General features: G+C 47.3%; 1 protein-coding gene across 6 annotated transcripts in view; it reads left to right on the forward strand.

The window, feature by feature from the left end:
• The window catches only part of disp1 (dispatched homolog 1 (Drosophila)), a 41,919-nt gene extending 26,663 nt beyond the window's left edge, over positions 1–15,256 (forward strand). For 4 of the 6 annotated variants that reach the window (XM_029002937.1, XM_029002940.1, XM_029002939.1 and 1 more), the window contains exons 2-8: positions 2,255–2,822; positions 10,044–10,073; positions 10,403–10,526; positions 10,699–10,826; positions 11,208–11,311; positions 11,399–11,496; positions 11,574–15,256. In XM_029002937.1, coding sequence (XP_028858770.1) covers positions 2,296–2,822; positions 10,044–10,073; positions 10,403–10,526; positions 10,699–10,826; positions 11,208–11,311; positions 11,399–11,496; positions 11,574–15,089 — 4,527 coding nt within the window. In that variant the 5' untranslated portion in view covers positions 2,255–2,295 and the 3' untranslated portion in view covers positions 15,090–15,256. Of the gene's footprint in view, positions 1–2,082; positions 2,167–2,254; positions 2,823–8,645; positions 9,670–10,043; positions 10,074–10,402; positions 10,527–10,698; positions 10,827–11,207; positions 11,312–11,398; positions 11,497–11,573 lie in introns of those variants that run through there. The other 2 variants (XM_029002938.1, XM_029002941.1) reach the window with 2 other exon arrangements.
• The last annotated feature ends 1,571 nt before the right edge of the window (positions 15,257–16,827 follow it).

The following is a 16,827-nucleotide window of genomic DNA, read 5'->3' on the forward strand; positions in this document are numbered from 1 at the left end:
GTGTGTGTGTGTGTGTGTGTGTGTGTGTGTGTGTGTGTGTGTGTGTGTGTGTGTGTGTGTGTGTGTGTGTGTGTTTCAGTACGTGAATTATAACGCATGTGGGATTTAATGATGAATACCAACCTAACCGCGAGCGCTGGGAGATGATCCGCGTGTGTGTGTGTGTCTGTCTGTCTGGTCGGGTTTTGTCGGTCCGACTTTGACGGATCGCGGCGTCTTCGAGCAAACAGCAGCCGCACATTCCCTGCGTCTCCACGGCGCCCTGTTTACTGTCGAAGTCGCGGGTAAATAAACCAGGTGTGTGTGTGTGTGTGTGTGTGTGTGTGTGTAAATAATGAATATGAAAACTGTAGAAATGAACGTTTGAATATCACGACTACGAACATGTTAATATTCCTTTGAAACGTGGTGAAAAGGGATTCGGTGATCAGTAACCAGATCTCTACCATCACGTTTTACAGTGGTAGCTGTGCATTGGTGAAGTGTGGCGATGTCCCGGTCTGGTGTCCCTTTCACACCGCATGTCGCATTGTTCGAGAGACCATAGCTGGACGAGCGGGAAAGTCGTCCTGTTCCTGGTTTTCCTGACTAATATTCCGCCCCCCCAATCCGGCCACATTGCCGCTTGGCGCACAGAAGCCCGTGTGTGTGGAGCCTCGGCGTGGGGAAGTCTCACCTGCCCGCCAACGTCCAGCGCGGGGACCAACAGCCCCGTGCGGAATTCCTCCGGGAGCGCTGGGAACTTCTTCTCTCGTGTTTTCCGTCCCCACAGAGAGCCTTCATTCCGTTCGGGGTACTGCGGAAATCCCGATTTTAGCACATTATGAAAAGAGGGTAAATGTTGATCGGTGGTGTTGCATGCATGCATGCGGGGTGGTAGCAGCCTATGAACCAGAAGACCCAGGTTCAAACCCAACTTAATACCATTGTGTCCCTGAGCAAGACACTTAACCCTGAGTGTCTCCAGGGGGGGGGGGGACTGTCCCTGTCACTACTGATTGTAAGTCGCTCTGGATAAGGGCGTCTGGTAAATGCCGTAAATGTAAATGCAGAGGTGATATTCGCCCAACTGGTTCACTCTGTAAAGCCCTGCGAACGAGACTCATGTCTTATTCAGACAATAATTGCCGAATGTTCGTGTTGTTGAGTGGATTGAAATCTTCCTCGTTGTCGGCGATCGATAATGACACTTCCGATGCTTTGAAACTACAGCAAGTCGCCTCTCCCGGGAATGTAAGGCGTAGGGAGTCCGTGCATAAAAAGTTGGCAGAAAACCTGGTGTAAGTATTTCCACGTCCCTGAGTGCGTGCAAGTCAACCGTGAACACAACCGGTTCTGTTGGGGGATGATTATTTTAAACCCTCCACTCAACACACACACACAACAGCCAGAGTGGAAAGCCGCGTGCAAATGTCATCAGATGAAACACTCGTCTCTTTCACGGACCCGCCGGCTCCGTCTGACCGCGGGCCAGCAGGATGGTCCGCGCCGCCGCTCTGTACAGAAAGGTGGCGATTTGGGGTCATTTTGACACGCGTTCAAGGCCAAGTGGACTTTATTGTCATTTCAGCTGCATTAGCGACAGTGCGTGGTGAAACAAAGCAGCGTTTCTCCGGAAAACCAGGTGCTGCATGTAACGTTTAAACAACGTTATGGGCTGAAAATAAAGTGCAACCACAGCACAGAATCGAGTCATCCGAGTATTGCAGAGGCAAAACGCAGACATTTACAGCACTTACCAGACGCCCTCATCCAGAGCGACTTACAATCAGTAGTTACAGGGACAGTCCCCCCCTGGAGACACTCGGGGTTAAGTGTCTTGTCAATGGCAGCAAGTGGGATTTGAACCTGGGGCTTCTGGGTTCAAATCCCATAGGCGAGTGTGTTACCCGCTAGGCTACTACCACCCAAACACAAACATGTTTCATATCATTGACTGTTGTTTCTGAGTTATGTCGCTACATCGTCACTCGTCACGTAATGTTGATGTCTCCCTGAGAAGCTTGGCTCTTCTCTTGAGTTCAAAACCATCCCCTATCCTGCTACTGGTGGACCCCCTGCTGGTAGGGTTTATTCGGCCAAGTTCATTACTGGTCTGTTAAGGAAGAGTTGAACCTCATTAAAAGTTGGGGTGAAGTGGAAACATGGTGGCAGGAGGTCCTCCAGGTGATGGAATTGGGGAAACGATATGTTACACGGAGTGGGGTTTGGCTTATGAGTTGAGTGTAAAGACTCTGCTACTATTCATTTGCAGAACGGTGGTGAGATCAGCACCAGGCCAGCGGGGAGAGGACCATGGCCCTGACCGAGGGGACCTGTGACCTCCAGACCCTCAGCAATGGCAGCCACAGTCCCACCAGCTCCACACCAGCTGACGTCTCTACTTTCCCAGAAGCCTCCGCAGGTACTCTGGGGCCAGAGGGAGAGGAAGACCCCAGACCTTCCCCTTCACACTCCCCCGAGGCAGCGCAGTTACCCGACGGGCACCAGAACCGTGACGTCATGCGAAATGGTGCCATCAGGCCACCGTCATCTTCAACATCCTCCTCGTCCTCCTCCACAGCGCATCTCCAAGACTCATCTGGCCTGGTTAAGCTCCTTCCGTCCCCCTCGTCCCCTCTAGCCCCCTGCTGCCACCGATGTCCCTACCACCCGCCGCTCTGCTGCCGTGGCAACCAACACGACTGCCACCTGTTCCAAAACCATCCGATGCCCCCAGGTCTCCACACGGGTTCCTGCTGTGTACAGGGTTCCCAGTCCTTCTGCCTGCAGAACCCATGGCCCGAGAACTTCCAGAACCAGCCCAGCATGGCTGCTCTCGGGTAAGAGCGCCTCTTCGATTCCACGACTGTGAGCTGTCCGCAAACACCAACGCACGATCTATAGTACCTATCCTTTCCATACGATTTGCTAATTGTACGTTTGTTTTAGTGACGGGTAAAAGTGTTTTGTATGTTCTAAACTTGTTTTATTGACTTTAAATGAATGTTGTAACGAAATGTTCATTTCATTTGCAATTCTCGGCCACCGTCGTCAGGTGATGCGTTTTAATTATCGCGAGGAAGATGTGAAAATGGATGCTGAGGATTTCTTTCCGCCTTAGTTTAGCGTCCGTAGCCCATGCGAAGAAAGCCGGGCTTTTAAAAAGCTACGCTTGTCTGGTTGAGTCGGATTCTGTTGGGCTTGTGTTGGGCTCTGGTCGGGCTCAGGCCAAATTGTCAGGCTGCACGGCTCTGCCGTACGCTTCCGAGAAAGTCCCACCTTTTAAGTGATGTTTTGGTGGTTCTAATATGAGTGCAGTCTGTTCCCGCCTTGTTGCCCCGCCCCGGCTTACTGCTTCTGCCTGCTCGCGAGTGTCGCTTTTCTGGGGTCAAGGCCGTTGTCAATGGAGACGTGAAGGTGTGGCGGGGATCTGCACCGGCAGAGGTGCTGATGGTTCGATGGTCCGCCTGTGTTTCTTCCCAGCCGCACACAAAGCACACAGTACAAACAGAGCGTTGGCACGAACAGCGGTATTCTTTTTGTGCCATCCACCCACCTGTGTGTGTGTGTGTGTGTGTGTGTGTATATAAAGCGAAATTAGAAAAAGTATGTCAATACTGTAGCCAGATCCAGATGATGGTCTCCACCACCCCACCTTCAGTATGTTTTGTAGAACGGAAAATAACGCTAATGTTGTTAAGCTCGGCTGTACGGCAGGCTGGGGCGCTGGTGGCCAAGCAGGTAAGGAAATCAGAAGGTTGCCGGTTCGAATCTTGAGGTGCCACTGAGCGAAGCACCGTCCCCACACACCGCTCCCCGGGCGCCTGTCATGGCTGCCCACTGCCCACCAAGGGCGATGGTTAAATACAGAGGACACGTGTCGTTGTGTCACCGTGTGCTGTGCTGCAGTGTTTCGCAATCACTTCCCTTTCGTTATGTCAATTAACATATATTTACCAGCTGAACCATATGAGTACGTCACGTGTGATATATTTAGTTACGTAAATGCCTGTTTGCGGTAGCTGGAGGGATGTTTGGCGTGTGGGGCTGGAAAATTGAAGTTTCCCTCTGAATGAAATCAGCCCTGTTGCATCGCTACAGAGATGCTCTGCCGCGGAGGCAGGGTGGCTGCGGATGCTTCAGATGCGAGACGCCGCATTCGCCCCCGACCAGCGAGCATGTCTGCAGTGGACGGCGTTGCAACTATTTGGAGGCTTTTTAAAAAAAAAAATATATTTTTTTTTTTTTGGTCGTCAATCGCTTCGCGCCAGCCCTCCCACCCCCAACCGCTCATCCACGCCCATCGTCCCTCCCCTCTTCCAGGGGAATGAAGTGCAGATGTGCCTCAGGGGTGCGCCCCTCCGCCTTAATGGGCTGTTTACCAAACCGGCCGCTCTTGTTCGGTGATGACAGGTTTGAATTACGCCGCACGTTTTTTTTTTTTTTTTTTTCTCTCCTCCCCTCTTCTCCGAAGTGGCACCATGGCGAGTAGACGGTGGGGGGATCGGGTGATAATATATTAGGCTTCTTTTATACGTAACATCGGACAAATGTGAATATTTTTTTTTTTTTCTTTTGCTGCCAATCTTGTTTTGCGGTATCTTTGCTGTTACCTTTGCCGTTTTTGTGAACACAATATAACACCAATTATCCAATTTTTTGGACTCAAACATGAATTTATTAGATTTCACTGGTCAAAAGTCGACCTCACCTACGTTACGCGATTTCTTGGGAATTTCTGGCTGCTGCGTTCCTCCATTCATTCTTTCACCGGAACTTATTGCTGTTTATTTAGCTTTTTTTTTTTTTGGCCAGCTTTACGTAAAGGCGACATGCTTACAAACCTTTTTATTAAATTCCTTTAGACTCTGCAGTACATACATTACATGGGTTGAGTTTAAAAAAAAAAAGGACTGGAAGCGAACTGGTCGGTGGAGGCGGACCTCTGCAGGGCGGCAAGTTGGGAATTCTGTGTCCTTGGCCTTCTGCTGTGCCAGTGGGGGGGGTGATGGCTTCTCAGGCTGTGTGACCTGTCAGCAACTCGTGCGTCGCGATCCGTGCACTACTGCACTTTTAATGCCTCTGTGAGAGTCAAACGAACTAGCCATGGACAAGCCGGGCTACGTGAAGTGCAGAGGCGTGGCACGCGGTCCGCGCAAGAGCGACGAGAGTAACATCGATACGTTACTCGACAAAGAAGACAGGCAGTAATGAAGGTGCCGAGTAAATCTACCTCCATTTTAACAAAAACATTTTCACAACACAGCCTGTAATAAACAGCCGTTTCATAGCGCACTGCCGTTATTAACACCACACCAGGGTCAAAGGTCACAAGGTCTTCTCAACTCCTTTATTTGTACAATTGCCGAAAGAAAGGTGTCGTGTGGTGGTTTCTATGGTGCCGAGTAGAACTAATAAAAGCACATCGACCTGTCGCGTCCCTGAGAATGACGTCGCCAGTCAGCCCGTTATGCAGACGGCGGTTACGGTCTGGGCATGAAATTGATCTTGGGCGTAGGACATGATGTTTGATCAGTACGACGCGCTACCGCCTGAAGGTCCTCCTGCGTGAGCTCACTGCTGAACGGCTGCAGGCCCTGACGGGCCGGGCCGAGGCGCCGCGGCGTCGAGGGCGCCAGCTCGAGAAGTCTTTTCAAATTAACGGGGGCGAATCTCTGTTTTGCTGCTGATCTCTGCAGTGATCGTTTTTTTTTTTTTTTTGTGGTTGTGTAATTTATAGCTCTGGTCTCGGCCCGACGTCATAATGCATACGTTACAGTAGCAGTTATTGTGTAAATCGCAGACTTGTGCTATTTATTTCTGCTACCTCTCTGCTTTCGGAGTGCTGCAGATTCAGACTGTGTGTGTGTGTGTGTGTGTGTGTGTGTGTGTGTGTGTGTGTGTGTGTGTGTGTGAGATCTCAGAGATATCTCAGTTGAATTCGGTTACTCCATTCTTTCTAAGCAGGACTACACGGTAGTGTTTTCCCCCCTCAGGCGTCATCAATCAGCTGCTCTGACAACCGGAGTCACTTCTGCCTGTTGTAAAAGTTGAGCGATTGGACCCTCGGGGCTTGTCACACTCTCACATCTGACCTTTATCTTTTTTTTCTTTTTTTTTTTTTGTGTAAATAATGCTTATGAATGTACACTGAACGTATAGGCCAAGTGGTTCATGCACAGAAAAAGTCACAGAAATTATTATAATTTTTTTTTTTAATAATCGTAACTGAGGTGAATATATTTTATAGTCATCAGGAAACGTCCCCAGTTGAATTCCTGCCTTCGAAGTCTGAGAACAGAAGACAGTCGACTGTCTTGCCCCAAAACAACAGAAGCGTGTGCATAGCTGTTCAGTATAAGGGATTTGAGAGTTCGCTTACAACTGTGTAAATCCTGCTTTAATCCCTCTTTCCTATAGGTTTAGATCACAGTAGGTTTCACTGAATTGTTTGCCTTTCCTGGCTAAATCCGCCCCGACACGAATATCATGTCTGAGACGTCGCCGCTTTGAAGAGCCGCACCTGTGTGAGGTCAATAAAGCGGCCGCGGTCTCGCGAACCGCTCCCGGCCTCCTCCGGCACACCGTGGCACCAGCGCAGGGCCCGAGGTGCCCGGCGAAGATCAAAGCCCGTTCAGGCCCGTAAAACGGGATCAAAGAGTCCTGACTTCTACCCTGGCTGCAGGTTCAAATCTTCCCTTTCTACCTCTTAAACCCGCTGCCCGTCCCGAACAGGACATAAAAGGTGACTGATGCCAATGGACGAGAAAAGAAAAAAAAAATATATATATATATATATATTAATGACGTGTGACACAGCAAAATGCAACCTTTCCCACGAAAAAAAAAACAACATATTGTTATCATTACACTTGGGGTTGATTTCAGTGTTCAGGGAATCCTTTTAATGGTTACTGGTAATGTGTAAAGAAATGGTAGGGGTGTGAGGGCCGGTGCTCTGTGGCTTTTATTTCATCGCCGAGGATACGGCGAATCAGGGGCGGGGCCTGACGACTACACAGTCGACCCTGCAAGTCCACAACGTGGGTGCTGAAATTGGACGGATGACCGGTCTCTCTGTCAGCCCCACGCGGGCCCGTGACTATAAATGTCAGCTTTTTCAGCAGGTCGTAATAAATAGCTGTAAAAAATAAGGAAAGCATAACTCATCAGAGGCAGTGGTGGCCTAGCGGTTAAGGAAGCGGCCTCGTACTCAGAAGGTTGCAGGTTCGAATCCCGATCCACTGAGGTACCACTGAGCAAAAGCACCGTCCCCACACACTGCTCCCCGGGCGCCTGTCATGGCCGCCCACTGCTCACCAAGGGTGATTGTTGAATGCAGAGGACACATTTCACTGTGTGCACCATGTGCTGTGCATCACAAGTGACGATCACTTCACTTTAACTTTAATCATTTTTCAGGGAGATATGGGAAACCGCCACCGGTGTTGAGTTCAAACAACCTGGCGCGCACACATAAGCTGCACAAACAAAGACGCTGGTCTCCGTCTGGATGCTTTGATGTCTGTCTAGACGTACGTCTCATCACATTGATGTCAGTGTTTACCAAGGATGAGTTCATTTTGTCATATTGAAGCATTTGTTCTTCATTCCGCAACAAAACATGAGTTTTGTGGTAAACAAGATTAACTCTTTCTCATATATATATATATTTCTTACTTACAGTAGTTAAGCTAGAGTTATTGACTGATGTTAATTACACAAAGATTCCTGTCAGCACCAGTCAGTGAGTTTATCAGTGAACTTTTCTATTGTATTATGATTTGAGATCATTTTGACGATCGTGAATATCTTTTTGGATGCCCTCGGCCCGCAGATAATTAAGATGTCGCTCCATCGTACAGCCTGGAACTCCTGACTGCAGCGTGGAAATCCTCCCCGTGTGCTTGGAATTTGTAAACGGCCATATCTCAACATGAAGAATGTGGAGATGGCAGGTGTCCGCCCCCCCAGACCCCGAGCTGCGGTCATAACCACTTGCATTTTCACACTGAGCGTGCGCCATGTTCACTAGCGCTAGGTCGAAACAGTCCTCAGGATTTCCGTACAGTACATAGGTAAGACAAGCAGGAAATGCGGTTGAGGGCATCCGTGATCCAGAATGGAGGGACGTAGGGCGCGTGAGTGCTGTCGGCCACCTCCTGTTGAAGATCGTCTTCTGGGTCACAGAAATAAATACAATCCAATAAGCAGAATCTGTGCGTAACGTTTTGTTTTTTCTCACTTTTTTAGCACAGCGTTTTTTTTTTTGTTTTTAATTAGCTTGTCCTTCCTCTTGCACTGCTTTTAACCTTTTGACCCCTGCACTTTTTCCAGAGTATTTCACTTCATGCCAGCTCAGACTTTCTTATCTTTCAGAGCCTGATTTTTTTTGCTTTTTTTATCTGTCTTTGTGGTCTGTCGGGACGAGGAGGAGAGCGGCCTATAGAAGTGAGCAGGCATTCGTGGAAATGACGTAATCAACACCGTTCACCAACCACAATGTTTGACCAGGCGGGAAGTCGTGTCGGAAAAAAAACGTGTCCAGAAAAAAATCAAATTTAACCCACTGGTTCTTTAACTCATTTGGTTCTCAAGCCATGATGGTTGGTGGAGATAATGTTTTAGGGCAGGGGCGGGAAATTCTCTGGGCGGACAAAGCATGAGAAACGGGAGGTAACCTTTCCCCTTATGATGTCATAGATTCGACCATCTGAGCTGCCGCTCTTATACACATCGGCACTTCTACTGCAGGACCGTAGACAGGCCAGGGGAACTTGTATTAATGTTAAATAATCTGACAATGTGACATTTTCACGTCAGGGGACTTTTTTTAATTACACTTTTGTCAGTTGCATTTGTGCATTTTTAGACCATGACCATGTCCCAAGATTTCACCCCCTCGCTCTACATGGCGTTGTTTTGCCTGGTGCCGTTTTAGCTTGGAATGGCAAAACATGGTCTTCATTAAACATTATTAGCCATTATCAGGGCACTACAGTTGTTTTTAAAGGTCATTCTGTGTACACCACACTTAATTGCAAAGGACTCATAGTTTGCTTCTATTAGTGGGACTTAATGGGATTCACCTTTCCGGGAACATGCATGCTCTTCAAAGACGCTCCGTTGCAACATCTGGTTGTCGTATTAACTTGTCCGGCAAACTTTGAAGGGATTTACTGCGTCCTCAGAAGTTACCCTGTGGTGAAGCATTCCTGCCAATAGCTTTTGTTCATCTTTCCCTCACAGTGCCATGGCAACAGTTAATTATAGCATTCCACGGATTCCCTTTAAAGAAGAGCAGGGGGGAAAATCTAGCCACCTCTTGGCCCTATGGGCATATTGCTTTCCGGACATTTTTGGAAGGGCCTACAGCTGATCGGCTGTCCCCGGGAATCTTCCAGGGGTTCACAGGCTTCGTGTTTAAAGTGTTTGTTTTACACCTGATGCCGTGGTGATGCGTGGAGGATAACCAAAACTTAGCTGCCAAAGAACACTTTTATGAATGTATTTTTGTACCATATTGAATACTGTTGCATGGTAATTACATCATGCATTAGCAGGTATCATTCATAAACAGTGCATTTGTTTCCATATTGTATTTTCCTGCACAAAATACCGACTGTAGGGACTTTTTTTTCTTCCACCCAACACATGCCAACATTCACCAGCAATGTGACCAAGCAAGTGAGTATGAATATGAACACTCTAGTCTATACCATTCATCACCTCCCTTTTAGCTGCAATCACGTCTCCCCAGCCAGCCCAGAGATGGGAAGTCCAGGCCCGTCCTGAGCAGCTGAGGGGATCATTTGGCTGCAGGGACATCCCATCCGTAGATGGACATTTGTCTACAGACAGCCCTGGTCCTTTGTACCAGACTTGTAAAGGGCTGTATGCAGGCAGTTCTGTGTGTGTGTGTGTGTGTGTGTGTGTGTGTGTGTGTGTGTGTTAAAGAGAAAGAAGAACATTTTCCCTGTATAGGCAGAGACCCTGTCTGGTTTTGATTGCCATTGGCTGCTGAATAAATGTAAACGTGATTTATCTCTGTTCTTTTTCAGCCCTTCGAGGCCTTTTCGCTTTCCCAAAAGGTGAGTTGCCAAAAAGTTTTCATTTTTGGTCTTGCCTTCAGTCAGCCTGGTTTCTCTTCTTTTAAAGGAAAAAAAAAAAAAGTGTTCCACCCAGCTAAGCAATCATTCTTCAACACTGACTCACTGAGCATGATCAATGTGAGCACGTCTGCCCGTACCTTAGTTCTGCTTCAGTCCGATAACCTCCCCCAAACGCAGCTCTCCCAGGGACCCTCTAACTGGCTTAATCATAGCGATCGCCTCGTTCTCCTTAAAACATTACAATGTTTGAAAATCGGAATTCAGATGATTGCCAGGCAACTCAACCTCTCTACTTACCATCTCGCCAGCTATGCAGAGCTCATTGCCGACTGGCCGGTGGTGGTTCTGGGCGTGTGCACGGTTCTTATCGTGGTGTGTGCCTTGGTGGGCGTCCTGGTGCCAGATCTGCCAGACTTCTCTGATCCTCTGCTGGTGAGAGTTCTTATTAATATATTTGTATATATTGTAATACCATATGAAAAGCTGCTTTATCAGAGTAGAATGGCCACTGGTGTGAAATTAAGTGAAAAACAGAATTATTGGCTGATTAATTTATCACCGCCACAGTTGCTGGCCTATTTAATATTAACTCTCGTAAATACAGGGTTTTGAGCCGAGAGGCACAGCCATTGGTCAGCATCTGGTTACCTGGAACAACATGGTGAAGAACACCGGATACAAAGCGACCCTTGCCAACTATCCCTTCAAGTACGCGGATGAGCAGGCAAAGAGGTAGGAACAAAGTCTTCCCTTCCGTCCGTCATCCTTGATGAAAACCGGGATTTGGCAAACAGTTGATTGTGTGCATTGGCGGACTAGTCGTGTCCTCGTCCTGATTGTTTCTGAGGCCCGAAACTCGCTGGAGTGAAGGAGAGTCTCAAGGTCCCAGGACATCCAGACTCGCCTCCCATTCTGACTTTTCCATCTTTGTCTGATTGAAAAGACAGTGCCAGGAAGCATTTGGCACGGAACGTCTTTTGGCAGGGCTCCTGGCATATTTCCTTGATAATGGCATTGGTCAGAGTAATTGAGGTGGCTTATAAGAACGGTATGACATTACTTTATGAAGGCGTGTGTATCCTTGACTCATGTTCGATCTTCCTTATAAAACAGAACCAGTCATCAAGAAAACAGATGGACAGAGGACCATTACGAAAGAAAGAAAAGGCAAGCAGAGTGGGACTTCACCAAAGACAGCTTTTTTTGCGACGTTCCAGGTAAAACATGGCGAGCTGTGGGTTCCGTGAGCACAGACCGACGATGTTTATCTGCTGTGAAAATCACACTTATATCTCCATTGATAGGCGAACGTTATTCAAGACTGGTGTTTGCCTCTGCTGAGGGAAAGAATTTGTGGAGCATACAAGCCATCAAATCCATGTGCAGCTTGGACAATACAAGGGTACATACTGTACATGTTTATATTTGGTAATCTATATTTGATCTATACCCTTACACCATCTTTTTTGCTCTCCACAGGTTCGCTCCCACCACGAGTACTGGAGCCTCTGTCAGCGAACCTCTGCGGCATCTTGTTGTCCCAGCTGGACCCTGGGGAACTACATCGCAGTCCTCACCAACAAGTCCTCTTGCCAAAAGATCACAGAGCGGGATGTGGCTCAGACGCTTAAGACCCTGCGCTCCTGTGCCAAGTATTACCATAATGGGACTCTGGGACCGGAGTGCTGGGACATGACAACCCGAAGGAAGGACCAGCTCAAGTGTGCAAACGTGCCTCGCAAGTGCACCAAGTACAATGCCGTCTACCAGATCCTTCACTTCCTGGTAGACAAAGACTTCTTGAACCCAAAGAACACAGATTATCAACCGCCGGCCCTGAAGTATAGCATGTTGTTCTCTCCGACGGAAAAGGGTGAGAGCATGATGAACATTTACCTGGACAACTTTGAAAACTGGAACTCCTCAGACGGTGTCACAATGATCACTGGCATAGAATTTGGTATAAAACACAACTTGTTCCAGGACTACCTTCTAACGGATACCGTGTATCCTGCCATAGCGATTGTAATTGTGCTTGTGGTTATGTGTGTATACACCAGGTCTGTGTTCATCACACTGATGACCATGTTTGCCATCATCAGCTCCCTCATCATCTCGTACTTTTTGTACCGGGTCGTTTTCAACTTTGAGTTTTTCCCCTTCATGAACCTCACGGCCCTAATTATCCTTGTGGGGATTGGCGCTGATGACGCCTTTGTGCTCTGTGATGTGTGGAATTATACCAAGTTTGACAGACCTAACACTCAGCTCTCAGAAACCGTAAGCACGACCCTTCAACATGCCGCTCTCTCAATGTTCGTCACCAGTTTCACGACCGCCGCTGCCTTCTACGCCAACTACATCAGCAACATTACGGCCATCCGCTGCTTTGGTGTCTATGCTGGCACCGCCATATTGGTCAATTACATTCTTATGGTCACCTGGCTACCAGCTGTGGTGGTCCTACATGAACGATATTTGTTGAACCTCTTCCCATGCTTCCGGTCCCCACACCCACGGCCCTACAGCACCACCACCTTTTGGACATTGTTTTGCCAGAGAGCCAACAAATGTCTCTTCTCCATGTCTGAAGCATCCAGAATATTTTTTGAGAAGGTTCTGCCGTGGATTGTGATTAAACTCCGCTACCTCTGGCTCTTCTGGTTTTTGGCATTGACAGTTGGAGGGGCATACGTGGTTTGTGTCAACCCTAAAATGAAGCTGCCCTCTTTGGAGCTCTCAGAGTTTCAAGTATTCCGCTCTTCACACCCATTTGAGCGCTATGATGCAGAGTACAAGAAGCTGTTCATGTTTGAGCGGGTTCACCATGGTGAGGACCTTCACATGCCTATCACCATCATTTGGGGTGTGATACCAGTGGATAATGGGGACCCTTTGAATCCCAAAAACAAAGGCAAGCTAACACTGGATACTAGTTTCAATATAGCTAGCCCGGCTAGCCAGGAATGGATCCTTCATTTCTGCCAAAAGCTGAGGAACCAGAGCTTTGTGTTCCAGTCAGATGAACAAGACTTCACAAGTTGCTTTATGGAGACCTTCAAGCAGTGGATGGACAACCAGGACTGCGATGAAGCTCCTGTCTACCCATGCTGTAGTCAGTCTACCTTTCCTTACAAGCAGGATGTTTTTGAGCTGTGCATCAAACGGGCCATCATGGAACTGGATCGCAGCACCATCTACCATCTTGACAGTAAAACGCCAGGGCCCAGGTTTGACATCAATGACACGATCCGGGCAATTGTTCTCGAGTTCCAGAGCACCTACCTGTTCACGCTGGCTTATGAAAAGATGCATCAGTTCTACCGTGAGGTGGACTTGTGGATCCAAGAAGAGCTAAAGAATGCCCCTGAAGGCCTGAGCTATGGCTGGTTCGTTAGTAACTTGGAGTTCTACGACTTGCAGGACAGCCTTTCTGATGGGACTCTTATTGCCATGGCGTTGTCGGTTGTGGTGGCATTCAGTGTGATGCTCCTCACCACCTGGAACGTGATTATAAGTCTCTATGCCATCATCTCCATTGCTGGGACTATTTTCGTCACAGTCGGGTCTCTAGTGCTGTTGGGCTGGGAGCTGAACGTCCTGGAGTCTGTTACGATCTCTGTTGCCGTTGGACTGTCTGTGGACTTTGCTGTGCATTATGGGGTGGCCTATCGCCTTGCTCCAGAGCCCGACAGAGAAGGAAAAGTGGTGTTCTCCCTCAGCAGAATGGGTTCTGCCATTGCTATGGCAGCCATCACAACATTTGTGGCTGGAGTGATGATGATGCCCTCCACTGTGCTGGCATACACGCAACTTGGAACCTTCCTAATGCTGATCATGTGCATCAGCTGGGCCTTTGCCACGTTCTTCTTCCAGTGCATGTGTCGCTGCCTCGGGCCTCAGGGTACTTGTGGACAGATCCCCCTTCCCAAGAGGATGCAGTGCCAGGCGTTTTCCGAGGAGTCCACTTCCACCCCCTCCACTCGAAACCAGAGCAAACACATGAGCAAATACCAGCTTGATCCCCGATGCAGCGAGGTAGAGCATGAACGCTACGAACTGGAACCCCTGGCTTTGGATGGCAGGAATGCGGAGAAAACCACCACAGACAACCCGGAGGTGGACACCCAGTTGTACAACGGGGTGGCCAACAATGGTGGCTCCAGGACTGAAAACGGACTGAGCTTGCGAGGAGCCGATCTTCCACGCTTGTGCCAGTATTCCCACAATACCAATTCCTTGGGAGACCAAGTGCCTCAGGCACCAATGGGTGCACACTGGAGGCCGAAGCATCACAATACCTTAGCAGCTGGGGACAGCTCATGTCCAGTTCCACAGTATCCCATGACAGGCCATCATGCTTCCTCTGGAGGGACCGCCTTTCCCTCACTAGAAGCACCGTATAAGCCCGTTGACTGTCGAATGCACTACGCTCACTGCGCCCCTGCAGCGCACTATCACCACTGCGTCCAGGCGCGAGTGTCAAGGACAGGTCCCCACGGGTGCCACATGCAGGGCTACTGCGTGCATCCTGCCCAGCTTCAGCAGCAGCAGCCACAGGACTACCAGGGGGCACCGTGTGCCCTGACGAGGGACGAAATGCCCAGAACTGGGCCCTGTAACTGTGGCCTGACCCCAGCACCTTCTCACACACCCACAGCTTGCCAAGTCAGTTACGAAATTCAGAACTCAGCGGAGGAGCCTCCTCCTCCGACGAGCGAACCGTGCCATCACACACCCCAAGCCACAAAACACGCCACTTCTAATATTGCTTGCATAAAGGAGGGAATGCACGAGGGAAAAGTCAGGAGGTGTGAAAAGTCCCATAAAGAAAGAAAGGAGAGGACTGCACCGGTCTCTTCTAAAAAACTTCACTGTTTTAATCGAACTTCGAAGGACAAGTGCAATTCTGTTGAGTATCATAAGCCAAAGGCTGAACCCAGTGTGCCTGTTATTGCCATCAATTCCAACACCTCTGCAGAAACTTTATGTTAATCGAAATAAAAGCAACAACTACATGAATTATCTAGAGACTAAATTATGCCATATTGTAAATTTATGCATCACTCAACAATGAAATGTTTTGGGTTCATCAGAAGCAATACTGTGTGCATTGTGTATAAAAGTATTTATCTTTTTATATAAATATTAATACACTTAAATCTGTGTTATGTTGATGTTTTTTGAAAATGACATAAAAAAGATGCTTTAATTTAATTTTGTTAGTTGATTATGCTCCCCTATATCCTCCCACAGTGTGACTGACTGTCAGCCTCTCATGCAGGTATTTATTGGCGTGTCTCTTTACCAGTACACCTGTTGCATTGTTTCAGCTGCCGAGACGTTTTATTTTCAAGAAAGTCTTTGGCCTGATGATGTGACTGTGGGGTTGCTCTTTCATCTCGAAACCCTTTGGCCTTGAAGCAGCTTTTTCAAAACACAAGTTCCACACATGCCTGGATAATAATCCCATTTTATCCACTCTTTCTTCTACAACAACTATATAGTACACACACATATATATATATTGTATACAATGTGTGTGTGTGTGTGTGTGTGTGTGTAGATATATATAGTGTAGTGTGTTGCACATAGCTGTTGTGAAATGTGTATCATACTTACACACACATCACCAAAGATTACTTGGACGTGTTTGAATTGAAGATTTAAAGCCTTGCTAGAAACGTTAGGCTACTGTGTTGTCCTATATATTGTTGTCAATCGCTGTGATATGTTATGATACTTTAAAAAGCATATTACTAGTGGGATAATGTCAGTAAGTGTCAGACACACATTCGTTTGATGCAATTATTTGGATAAAATTTAGCCATTAAATTCACCAATCAACCCACTTAGTCTGACCCTCTACTGCCACCTACCTGTCAAAGGGGAGAGTGTACAAGCCCTTAAAATAATATTTGAAAAAGGACTGGCATGAATTATTTAAATTATCACAAACTAATCATTTACTAATGTATTTGACTTCAGTCTGTGAATCTTGGCCTGAAAATTAGGGTAAAGCAAATATACCACCAGCAGGCAACAGTCAAAACATACGACACTGAAGGAGTTAAGCAACCAAAGTCTTCAGTTTGTTAAATAAAAAAAAAACAAAAACTTTTTGTTTTCAAATGTATTATTTCAACGATTTACAGTTGATATATATGCTTATTTATTTTTTTTACAGATCAGTTTTTCGGGATTGTTTGCACAAATAATTGACTTCTCCCTACCAATATCATTTGTTGGGCAAAGGCCTGAAGTTCTATTTGCACAAGCTGTGATTTAGTGTCCACCAGCTGTATGTATAAAGGTAATTTCTCATATTCCTAAAATAGCTCCAAAACAAATCTTGTGTGTGTGTTGGCAAAGCAGATGTTTTGTCATCTTTAAATTGTGGCTGATGTATTACAAAATTCATCTTTGCAGATTCCCCCTCCCCTAACAATATTTTGCAATGGCTTTCTTTCTTATTTTTGATGACCACACAGTCTTGAAAGCCACACAGACGATGTTTTCTACATTTCCTTCCCAAAACACCAGGAAACGCACACGTCTACCCTGTCGGTAGTTCAGCAAGTTCTATTTAATTTAAACAAGGTAAAAAAAAAAAAAAAAAACGAACTGGAAATCAGATAGCAGCGTCACACTGGAAATAATTTCATAACACCACTGGCCTCCAGTTGAAAAAATGGAACATCTTAAATATGAATTATCATACACTTGTGGGTGG

The sequence above is a fragment of the Denticeps clupeoides genome, chromosome 14, assembly GCF_900700375.1.
Source record: "Denticeps clupeoides chromosome 14, fDenClu1.1, whole genome shotgun sequence".
Lineage (NCBI taxonomy): Eukaryota > Metazoa > Chordata > Actinopteri > Clupeiformes > Denticipitidae > Denticeps > Denticeps clupeoides.